Source organism: Daldinia caldariorum (genome assembly GCF_022478825.1).
Source record: "Daldinia caldariorum strain CBS 122874 unplaced genomic scaffold F4812scaffold_5, whole genome shotgun sequence".
NCBI lineage: Eukaryota > Fungi > Ascomycota > Sordariomycetes > Xylariales > Hypoxylaceae > Daldinia > Daldinia caldariorum.
This window is the reverse complement of record NW_025953041.1, coordinates 1525663-1544701: the sequence shown is the minus strand read 5'-3', so window position 1 is coordinate 1544701 and position 19039 is coordinate 1525663. Positions and strand designations below refer to the sequence as shown.

Genomic DNA, 19039 nt, shown 5'->3' with positions numbered 1-19039 from the left:
GTTGAATAGTGTGGTGCGTACGAGGTACCTAAGGGATGGTTGGTTGCATTACTTGCCTTATGTACGTACATAAAAATTACGTACATACATTCAATTGTGTTGCCTACATACATGTACTAACCTAACCTTGGAAAGGCATGCGGTGACATCTTCCCCCCCCCCTGCCCACGTTGTGTCCATTCTCGTCCATCTGCCCCTCAACTTTCAACCGCTAAAAGGAAACCCGAGATAATAACCTGACCTACTTTAACGACCTTGTCGACCTGCCGACCTACCATTTTAATCCACCCCTCTAATTTCGAAGGTTTATCTGTAACGGATGATTTACTGAAGGTGAAGCGCCCTAATCCGAGCTGGTATTCGCCATATAATCTTGCCAAGAGTCATTCTCACTGTCGCCTGTCGCTTAATAAAATTTCTCGGGCGTCTCTTTGTCTCCCGCCGTCGAAAATCAGAACCCGTGCCTTGCATTACGACAAGGCTATTTTAACTCTCTTTTCCCCCCTACCTTCACCACGACTTCCAACGCCACCTCCCCCGCAGACAACCCTGGTAGACAACCCACGGATTTGGATCTTCTGAGCGAGACTTGCACGGCTGGCAATATACTATTTGATCCGACGTACACCTCTCGACCTCGTCCAACTCAAATCAAGATGGACGCTAAGAGGCACCCGAGCTCCTTTCAGCAGCTCGAGAAGCTGGGAGAGGGTACCTACGCTACGGTACGTTCTCCCCGCGTACCCGAAGATTGTAGTTGGAATGTCCTTTGTTAACTTATATATGGGAGTAATTAGGTCTTCAAGGGACGGAACCGCCAGACGGGCGAACTAGTCGCTCTCAAGGAAATCCACCTCGATTCCGAAGAAGGTACCCCGTCGACGGCGATTCGAGAAATTTCGCTCATGAAGGAACTGAAACACGAAAATATCGTCGCGCTCTACGATGTGATTCATACCGAGAATAAGTTGATGCTAGTATTCGAATATCTGGATGGAGACCTTAAGAAATATATGGATACCCACGGCGATCGGGGCGCTCTGAAACCCATGACTATCAAGTCTTTCATGTTTCAGCTGTTGAAGGGCATCGATTTTTGTCACAAGAACAGAGTTCTACACCGAGATCTGAAGCCCCAAAACTTGCTCATCAACAAGAAAGGCCAGCTCAAGCTTGGGGATTTCGGGTTGGCACGAGCGTTTGGTATTCCTGTGAACACGTTTTCAAACGAAGTCGTTACGCTATGGTACCGCGCTCCAGACGTCTTGCTAGGTAGTCGAACGTACAACACCAGCATCGATATATGGTCGGCAGGTTGCATTATGGCCGAGATGTACACCGGGCGACCCCTGTTCCCCGGCACAACGAACGAGGACCAAATTGTACGTATCTTCCGCATAATGGGCACCCCTACGGAAAGAACCTGGCCTGGTATCACGCAGTTCCCCGAGTATAAGCCCAACATCCAAATGTACGCTACGCAGGACCTCAGAGCTATCCTGCCCCAAATCGACCAGCTCGGAATCGACCTCCTACAGCGAATGTTAGTGCTGCGCCCGGAGCACCGCATCAGCGCTCACGACGCATTGCAGCACCCTTGGTTTTCCGACTTGGCCATGCAGCACCAAATGCAGCAACAGCAGGCGATGCAAGCCCAAGCCCAAGCCCAAGCCCAAGCGCAGGCCCAGGCACAAGCTAGAGGCTTTGCCGCTCCCACCGTGCCCTCGCAAGGCGTTTACGACCAGGGATATTAGTATTATTATGGCGGGCGCTAGGTTATGGTTTAGACACGGCAGCTTGTGTCTAGGGCAGTCGTACCGCAGATACGCTTTAGCACGGATATGAGTTATCAGATAGCGAATTCAGGTTTATACTTTATTGTATTGCGGTTATAGAATAACCACGACGAGGGCTTTGGAGGAGGAAGCGGGAAGCGGTTAGTAGCTAGTAGCGTGTGAACTTGGGTGTCCTGTTGTAGCACGGAAGGATTACGGGTGGGCAGGCGTTTGGGCGGTGACATCGTAACGCTCATAGATAATGACCGCATTCATATGGGTTGGTAGAGAGATCCATTAGTTACTATTAATAAGTGCCGAAAAAAGGATATACCCAATGGCTCTGCCCTTCTATCTACTGCTTTTTAGCTTGAGATGAGTATTGTCTTGATGTGAATTAGCTAGATCGGACTTGAGCCAAATTGCCACCCTACCCGGCCTACCTAGGTAGTATATTTGGGTTGTCACTGTCAGGTACCGAAAAGGGGTATGTATTGTACAGGGAGATTATGAAGACGGTGACTGTCACTAAAGCTAGGATAAAACGGTGGACTATATCATATGAAGGTGAACGAGTCTGATAGTCCATAGGACGCCACTCGTCTCTCCTTTCTATTAGACCTATGTTCTAGAGCTCATAGCCGGTGCAAATGAATTTGGAGCAACACTCATTAGGCTTTACCCCTAGATCCTGTTGGGCAATTAGATTTATTTCATTTTCAACCTACAGCGCTACAGTATACGCTTCGCTTTAACCCATAAGAAACGGATGTTTTTTTCAAGACAATATATATCTATCGTCACCGTCCTTACTCCCTCTTGTTGACTAAACTGTCGTCAACGTCGCTCTTGAAACGGTCCTTGTTGGGTTCCCGCGCCCACGTCTCCGCCAACTCGAAACCCGGCTCTTCTTCCGGGTACCCCATGCTCCTGCGAACCTTGGCCACCTCCTCGCGGACCCTCCTCGCGACCTCGATCCTGAGGTCCACGGCCTCCCTGCCGTATTTCAGCTCGTCGGTCAGCTCGCCCAGCGCCGACGCTTGTGCGGTGTCCTTCTTCTTCTTCCTCTCCTCCTTGCGGACGAGCTCCTGCCACCGCGCGCGCAGGTCGCCGAACTTCTGCTCCGAGTCGAGCAGCTCGCCGAAGGCCACGCGGAACCGGACGGGGAAGCGCGGCAGGAAGCGCGGGAACCCCCGGTCCTCGGGCATCACGCGCTGCGGGCCGTCGATGAACATGGGCAGCACGTCGGGTATGGGCTCGCTCTCGAGGATCATGCGCGAGACGCCCCACTTAAAGTACCGCATGGACATCCTCGGGTGCTGGTGCACGCACGCCTCGGGGAACACGTGCACCCAGCTGTGCCGGTTCCGCGCGTAGATGGACGGCGAGACGTACAGGTCCGTTCCCGTGGTGGTGAATGTCATATCCCCGGAAGTAAACGGATCCGATATATCGTCGTGAGATCCTTCCGAGAGAGTTGGCTCTGGGGGTGAAGACAGAAGGCGGATGGCCTGCTGGACAGTAGGCTGAAAGAGTCCTCCGTGGTGTGAGTGCTTTAACCTATGAGTCGGTAATACCTGACCGGCATAGAAAAATGAAGCAAGTAGCCTAACTATATATGTTAGCATGAAGAGAAAACATCCCTACCTCCTAGGTACCTAGGTAAGTACCTAAGGTAATGAGTTGGTCATGGAATTAAAGGGATGCGCTCACTTATTCTTATAACATATGTCGTGGGCCCCTAGACCCCATCTATGGTTTGATGGGTTGAAGGCATAACTAAACGGTAGAACTCCCCATATTAAAGGATCATCCAGTCTATATATATACAATGAATTAATTCATTGATGAAATATAATTAGAAGCTTTTTGAGATATATACCACTTACACGCTGACGTGATTCGAGACTGAGGTAAAATTAGTTCTTCATAACTATCACGAAGCCCGTCGTCACCCACCAGTAATGAGACCCCTCTGCCTCTTTTCGACGTCTTTCCTCTGATCCAATACTTGTAACAAGCGCTCCAGGCCGGTCACCTCGACTGAATTTAACCCATATAAGAAAGTTCTAGATAGGGCTGCCGTCAGGCCCATGACAACGGATGAAGTTATGCGCCATGGCAGACTTGGCTGCTGCTGGAGCGGCAGCCTGTTAGGGTTCGAGTTGGACATGTCGACTTCGTGCGATGCCATTGACTTTTGGGGTTGGGATATAACGGCATAGCAAAAGAAGTATTTCTATATAAGTTAAAGGTAGGTAATTAAAGAAAGACTAGGTCAGGTACCTCATAATGTTTCGAAGTTTTCTCTTGAAGGAGAATTGCCTCAGGTACCTCTTAGCACGATGGAGACAGCGAAAACAAATTTAGGTAACGGCGTAAAAGTACAAGGTACTACTCAATGTACTAGCTACCTCTATTTTGCAACTAGGTTAGGTAGGATCTTTTAGTACGTGACGGTTGCAAATGATGCAGAACTAGATGACGGCTCTCGTTACCAGCTGCAGGGACGGGACAATCCCATTGGATCGGGAGATAACGATACACCTATGGACCCCTGTAATTACAGTACATCGATACTTAACATTACGCCTTGAGCCTTGCAGATAGATACCAGAGTACCTAATATCCACTTTAATGTTTGCGACAACGAACTTGAAGTTGTACCTTTAAATACATGACCATCTTCTGTAATAATTATTTCGAATTATCATCTCCAAGATGTCCCATAGTAAGGTTTCTCCTTTTTCCGAATAATTTACCTGGAGGGACTAAATAAAATAGCCACTCTTACTAACACGTCTTGTCCATAGGTAAACGAAACACGTCGCGCGCCGTCTTCACCTCTCATGAACGGGACCTCGCTAAACGAGCATGGAGCTCGACGACGGCTCGACTCTCTCGCGAGAGCTTTCTCCCCTTCTCTTCCTGCGGCCTGTGTCTCGAGATAGCTAGAGATCCTGTGTCGTGCGTGCACGGCGATATCTTCTGCCGCGAATGCGCCTTAAGCAACATCCTGGCCCAGAAAAAAGAGATCAAGCGCCTCGAGAAGGTCCGCGAGCAAGAGGAGCGCGATACCCTAGAAGAGAAGGCCCGTCTGGAAGAAGAAGCCCGCGAGCGCGCTATCCGCGAATTCGAGATGACACAGATTGGTCTGGATGCGAAAGCGAGGAGTAGCAGTGCTCAGAAAGACTACAACGCTGCCCGGAAAGGGTCGACCGATAGTCACGATCAAAGCAATACACCAATAGCAGGAGAGGAGACATCTAATAATAACAATGGGAAGAAGCGCAAGTTCGAAATAGACGCAGAGGAACTAGTGCGGATAGCACAGGAAGACAGGGCAAAAGCACGGAAAGCAATCGACGAAGAGAAAGCAGCAAAACCCGCATTACCATCATTTTGGACACCCTCGGTAACGCCGTCTTCCAATACGAAAGACGCGCTCCACGACGTGGCTAAGAAGCCGAAGACCACGCCGATATGTCCGGCGTCAAAAGAAGATAGCCCGCATACGTACTCGCTGCACACGCTTGTGACGGTAAACTTCACCGAAGAGGAGGAAGAGGAAGGCGGTGAGAGCGGCAAGACGACGAAGAAGAAGCGCATACGCGTGTGCCCCTCGTGCAAGAAGGGGCTTAACAACGCCTCGAAAGCGATGCTCGCGAAGCCCTGCGGGCACGTCCTGTGCCGGAACTGCGTCGACAAGTTCATGCGGCCGTCGCGGCACCACGATCCTCACGCGTCGGCGGAAGGTTCCGGGGGCTTGCGGTGCTACGTCTGCGAGGCGGATCTTACGGATAAGAAGAATAAGAGCAAAAACGAGGGCGGCGAGAAGGGCGAGAAGGGCAAGAAGAAAGATAAGGAGAAGATACGGCCGGGACTGGTTGATCTGAGGAGCGAAGGCACGGGGTTTTCGGCTGGAGGCGTAAACCAGGTGCAGAAGTCCGGCGTGGCGTTTCAATGCTAAGGCATGCTTACCTACCTACTTAACTTGCCGCAACTGTAGAACGATTTACCCCTAATAATCTGTGATATCACGAGAGGAACCCTAGAGCTAGATATAACAGGAGAGAATTGATGAATTAACCCGAGTGTAGCAGCTAGTCGTAGCACCGCTGCCAACACTAGAAAAAAAAAACACATTATCTAGTATGAGGTACCTATGGCCGACCTATCCTGTCGTATGTTATGCTCAATAACCAACCAACCAACCATATCCTGTATTGTATTCCCCTTTTCCCTCCTTTTCCAGTCCCGAATCCGAACTCGATTTCCCGGCCCAAAGTTGAATCGTCGTAAACCTCGTGCATCATGCGACCTATCTTCACACGCATTTTTCCTGCCTTTTTTGATCGAAATGTCCGTAACCCCCTCCCCTTTTTTTCGGTTTCGCAACCATGTACCCCCAGGTTTACAATTCCCCAACTCCAAGGCCCTCCGAGCGCCCGAACCAAAACCAGCCTTCCTTTTTTTTTTTTTTTTTTTTTTTTTGGAGGGGGGAATAGTCCTCCCGTATCCGAGTATAGAATAGGAGATTGGTGGATGAGCTAGGAAGAAAAAAAAATAAAAAAAAATAAAACGACAAAGGAAAGGAAAAGGAGTGGTATGGACTGTCTCAGTCCTGTTAAGGTAGTTAGTAAAGCAACAGAATAGACTTTTCCCTCCTCCACCACCTCCTCGTACAAAAGAAATCCAGGGGAACCAGAATGATACGAATACGGCAGTAGTTCGTATAGGCCATTCTTATGGATCCTCCTCCCCCCTGTTAACACATTGTCTTAGGTATAGGTAGGTAGGTATCTTTTTCCTTATTGGTTAATATGGCTTGACCCCCCTCTGCGAATTGTCAATCATATTCGCTACTACGCTTCCTCCCTCGTCGTCATCCGCGTCCCTGCCATTAGCCGGGAACGGTCGTCGGCCGTAGCCTGCGGCGGGGTACGACGTAGACGTAGACGGAGACGGAGACGGAGACGGACGAGGAGGAGGAGGAGGAGAGGGTAGTCGCTCGTAGCGGTACCGATCGTAGTTGTTGTCGTGCCGGTGCCGTAGCGAGTGCAGCTGGTGCTGCGGTTCTGGCGGCGGCGGAGAAGCAGTTCGCACCGAGAGAGGCGGTGTACCAGCCCGGCCTTGAACCGGAGGAGCCCCAACCATACCCTCCATTTCCTCCAGCGGACCTTCAACCCTCGCTCCCGACATGCTCCCACTCCTATTCCTAACGCCCGTAGCCTCAACACCGCCTGCTCCTCCTCCCATCCTATCCCCCCGCGCCCGCATCTCCGCCGCCGCCCCCGCAACAGCAAAGTACAGTCTAAACAGCGCCCTGTGCACGAGATCCTTCGCCAGCATCGCCGTCCCGTGGCCCAGAATACCCCTGGCTAGCTCGCCTAGTATCCCCTTGTACAGAGCCCCGACGCCCTCCGCGCGCGCGATCCGCACCGCGGCGCCGAACACGCTGCTGCTGCTGCTGCTGCCGAGGCTTGCGAGAGTCCGTGTTAAGTCCGATTTATACCCGCCGCTGCTTTCGCGCCCGGGGAAGCGTTCTGGCGGCGCGAGGTTCTCCGTGAAGGACACTTTGCGGAGAGGAGGAGCAGGAGGAGAAGGAGAAGGAGGGGCTTCCGTCTTGGGGGATATGGGTTCGTCGTTGAAGGGGGCCCGGCCGTGCGTCTGCGTCTGCACCTGCGTATCTAATTTGGGGAGTTCTTCGACCGCTGCCGCTTCGTCGGTCCTGGGCTGCGCCGATCCGCTGCGCGGGTTGTTCGGAGGAGCCGTCGGGCCGTCGTCGGTCTGCAGCCGGATGCTAGCGGCGGCGGTCTCGAGGGGGTACGTGATAGCCGTAGCGACGGCCTTGCTGACGGCCGCGAGCAGGAACGTCGCACCGGCGCCCGGGTTATCCCACCTGTCGGCCGGGACGGTCTTTCTCTTGAGGAGCTCCTGCAGGCAAAATGTGATGCTCGGGTTGAGCGTGAGCACCAGGGTAGCCGGGTAGCCGGACCAGAACCCCGCGAGACCCTGCTCTTTCCGGACAGCGTCGACGGCGTCGCGGATGCTGGCATCGCCGTCGTTGGGAAGCGGGGCCGTCTGCTTGCGCGCGAGCACGTTGGCGATCGGTGTGGCGAAAAGCTTCGAGCAGGCACTAGCCGCGACACCGATAGCCAGTTCTTCGAGGACGCTTAGCCCCGGCACCGACATATCCGCTCTTCCCCTCCGACCCCGGCCGTGGCCGTGACCGTGGGCCCCGGTCCCGAGCCCGAGCCCGAGGCTCCGGAACCAGTCATAGAAGAGAAAGAAGAGGAAAGAGTCCAAGGCAGATCTGGCTGTGTCCCGAGCTAGGCCAGTCCAAGGTGCTCTCGGCGCGCCACCGGACCTCCAGATCCGAGAAAAGGCTTCGGCGACTCCTGGACCCGGAGCTGCCGCCGCTGCCGCTGCTACTGCCTCGGGCCCGGTCGGATCGGTGGGAGTGGTGGTGGTGTCTCCGGCGTTGCTGCTGGTGCTGCCGGTACTGTCGAGTCGAGCCTCCCGACGAACTGGTCGCCGTGCTTGGAGGCGGGTAATCGCTAGGGAGAGAGGATACAGAGTACATGTTGAGATGAGCGTGCCGGCGGATCCCGAGACGGCGTGATGTAAGGCTGAAAGCAATCTGTCTTCTTCTGGAGGTTGTGGTATATTTGTGTAATAATTGGCGTATCTCGACGATGTCATGGTTTGTCTTCCTTCCAGGCGTTATAAGTGGAAAAAAGGGGGCAGGCGGAAAAGAGACTATATGGTTTATATCCCGAGAACGAAATGTTCCGGTTTGGGTTCCGCGAAGATCTAGACTTACAGTACGAAGACGAAATAGGGTACGGAACACAAGACATACAAGAATATTGTCAGCTGATTCCACACGCTACCGAATCTTGGATAAGACCTTGTGGCCGTGCTTATGTGTGTGTATGTCCGTATGTGTGTTGCCTCGTAACCCAATGGCACCAGAAGTTAGTCGATGGTCGACCGTGCTTAGGAGGGGAAAAGGCCGAAAAGCCCACTAGGTTGTATATAGATTATGTAGTCTACCATGTAGTCTACCGTTCAAATATCTGTTTGCCCATCATTGGGTCAACAGTGTCGCACAAGGCCGGCGCCATATTGTTTGTGTGTTAGTATGTGCTAGACGTGCGTATGGATGGGATGTATGTGTATGAGTTGAGCGTGAGAGAATACTTACTTCACGATGTGACCGAGCCGCAGGTTGGCCTGAGCAGAGAGGGGCGGCTTGTATAATAGTATAACAACATCATAACCGGTTCATAGCTAGTTTATATATATGCCTTATACTATAATTTATGTAAAATGCCTAGTATATGTTGTTTTCCGTACAAGTATGCAGAAGATAAAGAGTAAATAGAGAATACTCCACCCCCTTTTATGCTTACATACAGAGACATTCCTTGCCTTGCATTCTATGTCTTCTATCTCTACTATATTTACCTCTAGCTGATCCTATATCCAGGTTTCGAGGCTGGTGATCCATAAAACGGCTTTCTTATTTACGTTGGAATATCAATATTCTAAGGAGGGTGTACCGGCGAGGGGCTTCCCCGAAGCCACATTGCCTTATAGAATGTTATGAAAACGCATCCGTGGGATTGGAGAGCTTACACGTGTACAGGCCCCTCATGCTCCATCCCGCCGTGCAACCTCCAAGTTAGGCCTTGCCCAGATACCGCCACTTCGGGCATCGACACATATGCCCTTATACCTAGCTCTTCGGTCTAAACAGCTTCTATTCCGGGTCATGATATTTATTGGAATTTGATAAGTGGTATCATACGAATCCTAGAATACTGCCTATAGCACCTAAAAAAGATAACCCAACGCCGGTCCAAGGAGGTAGCAAATCTGGTATACCTACTGACCTGTTACCTTCTCCTAACGCCCCTCGAGTTACCTCCTCCTAAACAAACTCAGACGCTGATAAAAAAAAACAAAAAAACACTCGCAATTGTCCGGTACCCCCGAAAAACGCCCAATCGTTGATAACGATGATGATGATAATAATAATGCCCAGCCCGCCCAAATGCATTTACCTAATAATCTGGGTACTTACCCAACCTCGCTTGTGTGCCGGTATTGAAGGGCCCAATTCTATATACGACGTATATGTAATAATAAAGGGGATGGTGGTGCCGGCTCACTCCAACAGATTTATAGTTGCCAAAAGGAATCCAAGCTCTCAAACAACTTGTTTCGCTAAAACGCTTGCTCAGACCGTCCGTTCGACATATTCGTTTGACATATTCGTATGGCATGCTTGCTGTATCACAGTAACTTGTCCTAAGCTCGGCTTGCTACGGACGGTCGTCGTGAATTGGCCTGCATACTAAAACTGGAGGACCGTCGGACGCCCACGGCACTTATCATTCCTAGGTCTGGCTCACCCGGTGCGTCGTCTAGATCCATAGTATTCGTATCTGTATGGTTTTCGGGGAGCTTCTGAGCACCATATCCAACAACCTTGAAAATATTGGTACGGCCGCCATTGGTTGCTGTGTGGAGCTGTTCACGGAGACGCGCTAGTTGATATGTCCTCTTGATAGGCTCAAACACGGGCGGCGGCAAGACGGGCTGTGGATTCCATCGGGCTAGTGCGCCCATGACAGCTGCTGTCTCCTCATCAGAGTCGACTGGTCCGGCATTAGCGTCATCGTCGTCCTCTAACGGGGCATTTGCATCCAACGCGGCCTCTGTAGTATACATTAGTCAGTACGATCAAATATCTAAGCAATTCTTTTTTTTTCTTCTGTATCTTACTTTGCTGTTTCGCCTGGTTCTTCTTCTGATATGCAGCGAGTAGCATATCGTAAGGCAGCGATCTACCGGCAACGGCACGCTTGGCTCCCATACTGTGGCTTTTACATGTTAAAGACCGCGCACATGGTTGCCCGTTCGGTAATATGACACCACATTGCTTTTCGACATCGACAGGACCTAGAGATTAGTTAGAAACGATATAGTTCAGAATATAGTTGGACGGAACCATGCGTGGTGGCTAGATACCTTTCGGCTTGGGGACCTTTGGTTTCGGCTCCTCCTTCTTTTTCTTGTTTTTGGGTCCCTTATCGGCGTCACCGTCGGCCTTTCGTTTCTTGCCCTTCGGCTCGCCGTCCGGCTTCTTACCCCCTACTTTCTTGGTTGCTTTCCCACTAGTTCCCTTTTTCTCTGGCGAGCCATCATCGTCGTCGTCACTATCGTCATTCATTTTGGCATCTCCATCTTCGTCGGCTTTCCGGGCTTCCTCTTCCCGTGCTTGTTCCTTTGCTCGTTCCCTCGCCTCTCTAGCTTCCTTCTTGCGTTGAGCTTTCTCTTTTTTAATCCGTAGGCATTGGGCAATATGTTCCTTGGCTGCAGTTTTTATGATGCCTTTTTTACAATGTTTGCATTGCTGGAGATTAAGACTATCTTCGAGGGGACGTCCCGTCGCAAAGGTTTCACGGGAGATTTCGTCTAATGGGTTGACAACAGGTCCGGGGGATGGGGCGCCGACGATAACGGAAGGGTTCTCGGAGGATTTAGATTTCTTGTCATCTATACATATATAATAATAAAATAAGTTTTAGAAGCTGTTGGTGTTATAAAGAGAGTATGATTTTTTGAGGCGCAACGTACCATCAGCAACGCTACCATCTCGCCAATTACCAGGCTTTAATTGCTTGGGCACAGGTTTCTTTAGCTTGATTATCCCGTTGGGCTTGTCGCGTATGGCTTTCTTCGAGGCGACGTTAATTGTACCTTCGTCATCGGGACCTAGAACGTGGGGCGAACATTCGTGTCAACACGGCGCGCTGTGCAGTCAGGTCTGCAAGTCAGGTTTGCGAATGGCTACATACCTTTGCGCCCTTCTCCGCCGCTCGCCATTTTGATAGGTACTTGACTTTTTTAGTCGGTCACATTTATATTACCATGTGTAAAATATTGCGCTGTTATCATAGATTGAATTCGAGGTGATGGAAACGTCGTATGTAGCGACTTTTAGATGGTTCCAAGGTTTAGATTGCAGTTGTTGAATGATTGAAGAGGCGTTGACACTGGAGCTAAAGCCTCGTGGTTCCACTTTGAAAGGTGCTTTGATAAGATCTTATCGCCCATTAGTGCTGAAGCGCTAGCCCGTAGTATTGCCGCAAAAAGGGTTCTTTATGCACGGGCCCACATTTTCATTACCTCCATTATGTACTTCGTACTTCCATCAAGCTCCTTGAACTTTACATACATGAATCGTCTTGCGCTGATGACAATTGTTCCTGGGTATTTCTATATAATGCCATTCGCCTGTATTCCCTATCCCAGATATGCCCAGTAGAACCGATCAGTTAAAGCACTTCTCGTCGCTCAGCCACACCTATGTACCATGAACGCCTGTCCAGACTCCAGATAATATCACCCATAACGGATAACGGACATCTAGATCGCTCAATATATCCGCATGTGGCCGTGCTCCTCTTCCAACTTTAGTACGAGCCCGGTCGGCCCTCTACCTAATTTGGACCGATGCTCTTCCATAATTTCTGACAATGACTTGGCATGAAGCATTCCCGTCTGTCCCCAAACCACTTGCATCACATTATAAGCCCAGTCCCAAAACTCCGGCGGAACGTTTGGAGCGCAACCAGCGACTTGGAGATGCCAGAGCAGGCTAGGTACTCCTACCGCTCCCGAGTTGCCGAACCCGTCCGCCTCAAACTCTCGGGTCACTTCAGGATCAAGCATTGGGTGATGCCAGTGCGAAGGCACACTTATAAGAATATCCTCGGCTAATCGTTCAATGGTGGTGTAACATTTTACTCTCTGAGGAGCTGGTAACACTCGACTGCTTGATATAGGATAGACACTAATAAACTTGAAAAGCTTTTGGTTAGTAAGAATGTGAGCCCAACGATAATGATTCCATATCCTGGCAGCCCATATCGCATTATACTTGTGCCACTTTCCGCGAAAGACCGCTTCTGGAGGGTACTCCCCCATATTTTCTATAAAGGGAAAAATTTCTCGTAGCCGCTTGTCTAGGTCACCAAATGTATTATCCAACTCAATGAATTGTTGTATAAGGTTGTCCACAGCTGGACGCCCGTCGGTATACGCCGTATGTTCAGATAACACCGACAGTTGGAGAAGCCGAGCTATAGCAGTAGCTAAATCGATCAAACAGCCTTCCGTGACTCCCTGCATCAACTGCTTACAGAATTTTAGAGTTTCGAAAAAGCCAGGTGGAAGAGGCGTGCTTGTCGCTTGATAAGGGATGAACTGAAATAGTCAGTACCTAGATCGCATAGAATTCGGGGAATGTATAGGGAGGTACCATGGAAAATAACAATTGCAATACACCATATACGCCACCAGTAGGGACTTGCGGAAGAGGCAATACAGATCGTAATATAGCCATTGCCCCATTAACATGCGTGCTGGCTAGCCCTACTGCTACTCTAGATCCTCTACCTTGAACAATCTATACACGGTAAGTAATTGGTCCTCGAATATGAACACTTCCGGGTAAGGGTTCACCTCGAATAAAGCGAGAGACACGACACTTCGAAGGCGAGCTACGAGGCCTGCTGGATCATTGCTTGCAATTAGTTGGCCGGTCTGTTTAAGGGACGCGACGTATTTAGAGCGCGCAACTAAGTTCATATTTTTGTTCCCTAACAGGTTAGACAGTCCTGCGAGACCTACGGCTATCATGACGTTCTGAGCGACATCTGACCTCGAAAAATACTCTGCTACTTGCTCGCTCGTCCTTGGGGAGTCCGGATGGTGTAACAAATACCGATCGATGTAAAACTGCAGTCCTTGTTGCTCCATATTTAAATTTACCTTGTTAGGTATCTTTGCAGGGGCCAGCTCGGATGGTGGCATAGGTTTATTCTCCGACGGACTATCTGAATTGTTACTTGAGCACTCGTCCGTCCATGCCGAGGCCGAGGCTGAAGTTGAGGCAAAACTCCCGCCAGGTTCAGTAGGCGACCCCGAAGAACCCCATTGAGCGTGTGCCTTTTGTATGACTTTGCTACTCTCATCGCGGAACATGAGAGATAGCTGATCTCTATATCCCGGGCATTTCTTGCTGACTCGAATGCACTGTGAGCATTCCGGCCGTTTTTTATCGCACTACGGTTTCATAGTTAATTCCGGATCGGTTCATATATTATGGCCCCGACCGAATGGTTCGATCGAAGCGAGTGCAGGCGAAGTAACCGAACCTTGCGGCATCTCGCATATAATGCCGCTCGGTATACTTGGCTTTAGCTACAGGGCAATGATAGGGCAAGGGAGGCGGGTGCAGGTGTTTGGTGAGGTCGTGAGCACATACGCACCTTTATACGTCGGGTTCGACAGTTCTGGCACCCCTGAGAAGCCTTTCCACAATAAACCATTGTGCGAAAGATCTAGGATAGGCAAGCTGAGCGAACAAATCAGATTGGTGTATTGCCTTAGTTGCGCGCGTCAAGTCTTGTGCCTCCGTAAGTGACAGCAGTCGTTGGTCAATATTGCGGCTGGCAGGTATCGAAAAGGGAAAGCAATTCGTCGAGGTCGTGGGGAACAAGAAGGATCATGATTATGCGAGAACTAGCGGCATTAGTTTCGCTTTTTCCCCCTTTCTATCCGCTCCTTGTATAAAAGGATAGCTTGATGCCACTCCGGACCTTGTTTAATTTTTTCCAGAGCTTCCGAGGCGGTTTTATTTACCGAGTCCGGACGGAAACTCTTCACGTGTTTTCGAGATCGAAAATCGGTAACGGACGGCCCGTGGTTTGCAACAACGCTCAATCTATATGGACCACTAACCACCAATAATAAAAGATGGGTGATATACTCCCAGCTGAGCCGCGTTTTTAATGTTTATAGAATTCAATGTCAAGTTACTCAGACCTATGCAGAGATAATACTTGATAGGAAAGCAGAGAGTGCTGGACCTTAGAAGGGGGAACCAGGAGCTGAGTGAAGTGACCGTGATGGGGGTCCACGGTATTCGGTAATAGTTATACTGTACGTATATCCGACCTTGTCTTGTTTGAGAGGTTGAGATGTAAGGAGCGTTGATTAATCGCTTAATCACAATCCTTCAAAGTGACCAGTAAGTGATCAGTCTCTCAGCCTAACAATACCGAGTAACCTCGCTCCCTATCCTGCATAGATCATGTATCTATTATTAATAGGTACATATCTGCACGGGATGAGTTGTTTGTCTTTTTTTTTTCCTTGTTTTCTTTCCGTTTCTTTATGTATTACGCTGTTGTTATCTCACTAGAATATATATGTTAGTGCGTGCGTATGATGCGTACCTAGGTTGGTTTGTAGGTATTTCACCTACGGAGTTCGAAACTCGTCCAACGTCGAAAAAGACAAAAAAAAACAAAAAGAATTGCTACCGAATAGGAACTTCCCCGCTTTCCTTTAGACCCAATCGTCAATTTGGTGTGGGGGGAAAAGTACATAGATTGACAGGGGTTTGATGCACATACCTAAGATTGACATGGTTTAGCAATAGTTTTGGATCAAAGGTTTGAACACTGGCAAATCCGACAGCCTTGAAGGGAATTCTCAGGCAAGAACGTACAAAACTAAGTACACGAGGGAAGACCCACGCAAGACCCAGGTAAAACCATAGAAGCCAGGGGTGAAGCTTCTTGGGTTCTAGTGTATATTCCACATTACGTAGACATTTGGTAAGTGGGCAGGTGGGATCCGCTGAATACCTTAGGTTAGGTACTTACCTAGGTAAGAGGTATCTAATACCTACCTGGTCAGGTTAGGTACTTGGTTATTTCTAAGCAAAAGAGGTTGCAGGTAAGGTTGAAGTCTTAACGGACAATCAACTTACATTAGATACCTAGGGAATAACGTCTAATAACTATATCCAATGTTATATACATATCTAGGTACTTATACGCATACCCGTTTTTTTGGTGATGGCTTCCCATACGTTACCAATTGACATCCATTTCCTCTTTACTCCTTACATGAATTGTCCCAATAGGATTCTTATTTTTTATTTTTTTTATTAAGGCCACTACTATCGCTCTTCTACGTCCTTGCGCACATGGACAGTATTGCTCGATGCACAGTAAAATTCCTGCCCATGCCTGAAGGCATCGTCCGGGGTTTGTGGCCGGGTGCTACGTCGCGAGTATCCGGCTGTCATTGCCCGACGTGACGTGACCCCGAGGTTCCGAAGACCTTGTTGTAAGGCATCAAACGACCTTGGGAGTCGAGCGAGTCAAACAAACACTTGGCCGGGTTGCTGGGTTGTCGGGTCGTTTTGGACTTCGTTTTCTTAATTAAAGCACAGCATCCCTTTAGGGGCATGGCACGATTACTAAAATAAGGCGGACTCTCCAGTTTCGGGAGATCGAGTGGTTGTTCATCTGCCTTGTACATCTCGTACTTCGGAAAATAAACGCGGGTGACAGCACCTCGCTTACCTAGCTGGTTCAAGCAAGGCGAATACGCGAGATACTTTTAAAAGCATTTCGATCGACTATTGGCCAGATCCGGGGTTAAGCTACAGCATGCTACAACATGTGTTATATGGCAGAACTTCTATTTCTTATACATATTCCGAGTGCTCATGTTTATGACGACAATGGATGGACAGGTAGTTGTATTCAGGAGAATACCTAATTTCATTAAGAACAAAACAAGATTCCGAAATCCGTCTATTTTCCTATGTTTCTCTTAACTCGACAGCCGAACCATCGTCGTTTGACGTTTCACCTATTTCGACTCCTTGTTTGGGGACTCTGAAGCCCATGAACGGGACGTATGATCCAGGAAAGAAAAAGCAGAAGCTACACACAACTAGAAATATAGGCAGTGTGTCCAAGATGTACATACTACACAGTGTTAGCTTACAGGTAACTCTCAAAGTAGACTTTCGGCCACTCACAAATACTCATGCTGTGATATAGGGCCGTTTGAGCTTTCGGCAAATTCGACTACACGAAACACAGACCTAATCTAGAGAAGCAACATTAGAAGTCACGTTCTACCCAGCAAGTATTACTTGGTATCTTACCAAAATTAAAACGCAAGACACGTTCACCGCATATAACAGGTGTCTCCAGTTTGGGTTTATTTTGCGCGACACCCCTCTAACGAAGACAGACTTGCCTCCGTCAGCTACGTCGAGCCTTGATAGAAGACTCTTCTCGAATCGTTGCGAAGTGAAGTGAAAACGAGCGGCAATGACTGTGAAAAGACCAAATACTGCTATCTGTATAGCGAGTCCCGCAAGTGCGATGTTCTTGGCCGTATTCATTTTGTTAGCGGCGTTCTCGTCTGTTGCTTGAGTGCTCGAGATGGAAACCGCTCCGATAAGCTGAACTAGAAGGGAGATTATGTCGAAAGTAACGAAAATCGGTGTGATCCATCGAGCTATAAGGACCAATAAGTACAAGTAGATAGGAGGCAGCTTTAATGAAATAGGTACGTACGTGGAATCCAGAGCAGTTTTGTCGTCCTTTCATGCGCAGGAACAACATGGAAAACGATACGGCCGAACACAACATAGATGGCACCAGCCATAAGTACAGGGGCGAGGATTATCACGCAGAATTGCACCGCATATAGACTTAGGTTCGTAGGTTTCCCAGCCGACGCAATTCGATCCGCGTATCCCACTACCTCCACTATTGTCGGCGTGTTAGAGACCATTTGCGGCATACTATTAAGGATTCCTCGAGGAACCTACTCAGTATTGCAAGGAGCTGAACTGTCCAAACCCACGCCCTTTTACGGATGGTCATGACGGAAGACCAAATAAGAGTTATACCGAATAGAGCGAGGCATAGTCCAGCTACTGCCTCAGACGGGTCGTAGGGATAGAAGGAAACATTATGTCTAGATGACATGTCGACGCTTTCAACTTACTTTAAAGAGATCGAATAGTCCAAAGCTCCCAAAATGCACCTAAACTACCTATACAACTGTATAGTACAAGGAATTAGGGGGAAAGACAACTTTGTAGAAATTTCCAACTCGATCGAATTCCGAGGGAATCCTTTATTTTCTTTATAATAACTTGCCAGAAATTCTGCAGTCAGGGCTCCGCCGCCGCCGTGTGCAACAGCTATGCCCGACTTGTCCGCTATGTTATGTGTAGATCATCACTCCTGTCAGGCTTCAAGATAACAGGCTTGGCACCGAACCTTGGCTTGCATTTGGGTGAGATTCGGCCGTCGATTTCATAACGCTTCTAGTAAATATCCGCCACAGCCATCAGAAAATGTATCCCGTCCTGACTTTGCTTCGGGTAGTTAATTTTAACTGGTCTGCTTGCTTACGCGTCGTGTCGTTTGGGAACCCTTTTTTGCTCGTTGTCCATTGAGGCTGAGCTGCGAGCTGAGGGTGCGTTGGATTCGCTAGATGCCTGTGATCTTCCCAAGACGGTTAACAATTCGCATTGCACTGCCACAATCGTTCCAGAAGAGAATGGTGTTGTTATTTGATGATTTAGGGGGCTTCGTTTATGTATGTGCCGTGTAGCTGAACAGAATTGCTACCCTAGGTAAAGACAAGACTGCTCAACCGCTCGCAGCAACTCCTGGTCCCTCTCCAATCCCGTCCATTTCTTCAAACCTACCTACTAAGATAAGCTGCGGCTGATGGTGATGCGCAATGAGGTTGTAAGTCCTCGCCCCTTCAGATAGGAGACCTCCTTGCTCGTTGGACCACAACTATAATTATACTATCTTGGGGTATCTTTTGCCCTTCATACCGGTGCTGAGGATTTCTGAGATATGCTTTCAGCATGTTACAGCACCGAGAAGGTGTCCTCGACGACCCCTTATCCTTTGATTACACCATCTCTTACCACCCTTTTCAGATCTGACCAAACGCTACTCAGGGATAACTCCAACCTTATTTACACATAAAAGCCTAGTTTCCGTCTCGATCCTCTTCAACTCTTGCCTTATGCTCTTTTCTTCTTTGAATTCCCTATTGTTCGTCCCGTCCATATCTAACAAGCGATGAACTTCCTATACCGGCACCTTACCGTTGAGTCGCCAAAGATTGTCAAACAAACATGAGTAAAAAGCCGAGCGGCGGAAGAAATATGCCGAGTAAAATGTTTTCGGAGATAATAGCACCGATATAGATGACAAGCACGTAATCCTAATGTACATGTACATAATTTGAAGACTGAAGCATTTTGCTGAGTCCATAGCCGACTCAACCCCTGTTTCAGACTTTCTAGTATCCAATGATTCGGGGTGATAACCCGTGTA

At 49.1% G+C, this 19039-nt stretch overlaps 6 protein-coding genes across 6 annotated transcripts; 2 read left to right on the top strand and 4 right to left on the bottom strand.

The window, feature by feature from the left end:
• Nucleotides 1–64: 64 nt before the first annotated feature.
• F4812DRAFT_423589 (protein tyrosine kinase) lies at nt 65–2325 on the top strand. The gene is made up of 2 exons (XM_047933767.1): nt 65–725; nt 798–2325. Exons 1-2 carry the CDS (start codon nt 657–659, stop codon nt 1752–1754), a joined length of 1026 nt encoding a protein of 341 aa, XP_047791865.1. The 5' UTR covers nt 65–656; the 3' UTR covers nt 1755–2325.
• F4812DRAFT_423587 (uncharacterized protein) lies at nt 2323–4258 on the bottom strand. Its single transcript, XM_047933766.1, has 5 exons — nt 4062–4258; nt 3735–4014; nt 3665–3683; nt 3489–3593; nt 2323–3383 (listed from the first exon to the last, which is right to left on the bottom strand). The coding sequence occupies exons 2-5, from the start codon at nt 3967–3969 to the stop codon at nt 2585–2587; spliced, it is 1158 nt and encodes a 385-aa protein (XP_047791864.1). The 5' UTR covers nt 3970–4014; nt 4062–4258; the 3' UTR covers nt 2323–2584.
• A 156-nt stretch (nt 4259–4414) lies between these two features.
• F4812DRAFT_334243 (ENOS interacting protein) lies at nt 4415–5843 on the top strand. Its single transcript, XM_047931586.1, has 2 exons — nt 4415–4506; nt 4589–5843. The coding sequence occupies exons 1-2, from the start codon at nt 4497–4499 to the stop codon at nt 5743–5745; spliced, it is 1167 nt and encodes a 388-aa protein (XP_047791863.1). The 5' UTR covers nt 4415–4496; the 3' UTR covers nt 5746–5843.
• A 750-nt stretch (nt 5844–6593) lies between these two features.
• Nucleotides 6594–8480, bottom strand: F4812DRAFT_458082 (mitochondrial carrier domain-containing protein; the record flags this gene model as incomplete). Its single annotated transcript, XM_047937297.1, has 1 exon — nt 6594–8480. The coding sequence occupies one exon, from the start codon at nt 8478–8480 to the stop codon at nt 6594–6596; it is 1887 nt and encodes a 628-aa protein (XP_047791862.1).
• A 1614-nt stretch (nt 8481–10094) lies between these two features.
• Nucleotides 10095–11675, bottom strand: F4812DRAFT_458081 (SCA7, zinc-binding domain-containing protein; the record flags this gene model as incomplete). Its single annotated transcript, XM_047937296.1, has 5 exons — nt 10095–10504; nt 10572–10748; nt 10818–11345; nt 11427–11564; nt 11648–11675. 5 exons carry the CDS (start codon nt 11673–11675, stop codon nt 10095–10097), a joined length of 1281 nt encoding a protein of 426 aa, XP_047791861.1.
• Nucleotides 11676–11780: 105 nt separating this feature from the next.
• F4812DRAFT_334270 (uncharacterized protein) lies at nt 11781–14626 on the bottom strand. The gene is made up of 4 exons (XM_047931587.1): nt 14126–14626; nt 13317–13919; nt 13114–13260; nt 11781–13058 (listed from the first exon to the last, which is right to left on the bottom strand). The coding sequence occupies exons 1-4, from the start codon at nt 14183–14185 to the stop codon at nt 12228–12230; spliced, it is 1641 nt and encodes a 546-aa protein (XP_047791860.1). The 5' UTR covers nt 14186–14626; the 3' UTR covers nt 11781–12227.
• Nucleotides 14627–19039: the final 4413 nt, after the last annotated feature.

Bases quoted from the DNA above. Each gene is read 5' to 3' on its own strand.
- F4812DRAFT_423589 (XM_047933767.1), top strand. From the start codon at position 657: ATGGACGCTAAGAGGCACCCGAGCTCCTTTCAGCAGCTCGAGAAGCTG. The intron at 726-797 runs GTACGTTCTCCC...GGGAGTAATTAG, and splicing joins GAGAGGGTACCTACGCTACG to GTCTTCAAGGGACGGAACCG.
- F4812DRAFT_423587 (XM_047933766.1), bottom strand. From the start codon at position 3,969: ATGGCATCGCACGAAGTCGACATGTCCAACTCGAACCCTAACAGGCTG. The intron at 3,384-3,488 runs GTGAGCGCATCC...ATATATAGTTAG, and splicing joins GACATATGTTATAAGAATAA to GCTACTTGCTTCATTTTTCT.
- F4812DRAFT_334270 (XM_047931587.1), bottom strand. From the start codon at position 14,185: ATGGTTTATTGTGGAAAGGCTTCTCAGGGGTGCCAGAACTGTCGAACC. The intron at 13,920-14,125 runs GTGCGTATGTGC...ATGAAACCGTAG, and splicing joins GTCGAACCCGACGTATAAAG to TGCGATAAAAAACGGCCGGA. The intron at 13,261-13,316 runs GTGAACCCTTAC...TACCGTGTATAG, and splicing joins TGTCTCTCGCTTTATTCGAG to ATTGTTCAAGGTAGAGGATC.